Source organism: Opisthorchis viverrini (assembly GCF_000715545.1).
Source record: "Opisthorchis viverrini unplaced genomic scaffold opera_v5_9015, whole genome shotgun sequence".
NCBI classification, from domain to species: domain Eukaryota; kingdom Metazoa; phylum Platyhelminthes; class Trematoda; order Opisthorchiida; family Opisthorchiidae; genus Opisthorchis; species Opisthorchis viverrini.
The window spans coordinates 1-567 of NW_008762830.1; the positions used below are offsets into that span (position 1 = coordinate 1).

The 567-nt window shown below is 45.7% G+C and overlaps 1 protein-coding gene across 1 annotated transcript; it reads right to left on the reverse strand.

The window, feature by feature from the left end:
* Positions 1-189: 189 nt before the first annotated feature.
* Positions 190-420, reverse strand: T265_16245 (hypothetical protein; the record flags this gene model as incomplete). Its single annotated transcript, XM_009179817.1, has 1 exon — positions 190-420. A coding segment is annotated over one exon (231 nt), but the record flags the coding sequence as incomplete, so codon positions are not given.
* Positions 421-567: the final 147 nt, after the last annotated feature.

A 567-nucleotide genomic window follows, 5' to 3' on the forward strand; every position in this document is an offset into this window, starting at 1 on the left:
AAGCTAAAGATAGAAGATAGCCACTAACTGTGGAAAAGATGCTTTCAGCTTATGTCATCGCTACGAGACTAATCACCAGAACTAGCACTTGTTGAGACATGCTCACCGCTCCCGATAATCACCTAAAAAATACTTCAATGAATTTGTTTTAAACGTTAAAGTAGACAACTGCACAGCGGCGAGACCCACCGTCATGATTCCACCTTGCTCCTGCCCACTTCGAATCGCGCGTCGACCAATTGCGCGCATGAGACGTAACATAGCCCCCAATGCTTGTCCTCGCAACAGCGGAGAGTGGGCCAATCCGATGACGGGTTGAACAAAAGCATTGGTAGTTATGAACTGGATGATACGATCATCCAGACCATTGTGTCCTGCACTGAACGATTCCAACAGCAATGACACCAGATGGATAGCCAGCTACAACAGAAAGGGGACTGGTCTGAGTGAACTGTTACCAAATAAAATGTGTAAGGAACCTGTAGGACAGACGGAAGTTTTGTTCACAGATAAGTCAGTTTGGATAAGACTAAGATTTTCCATCACACAGCTCCCTGTTGAGCAACA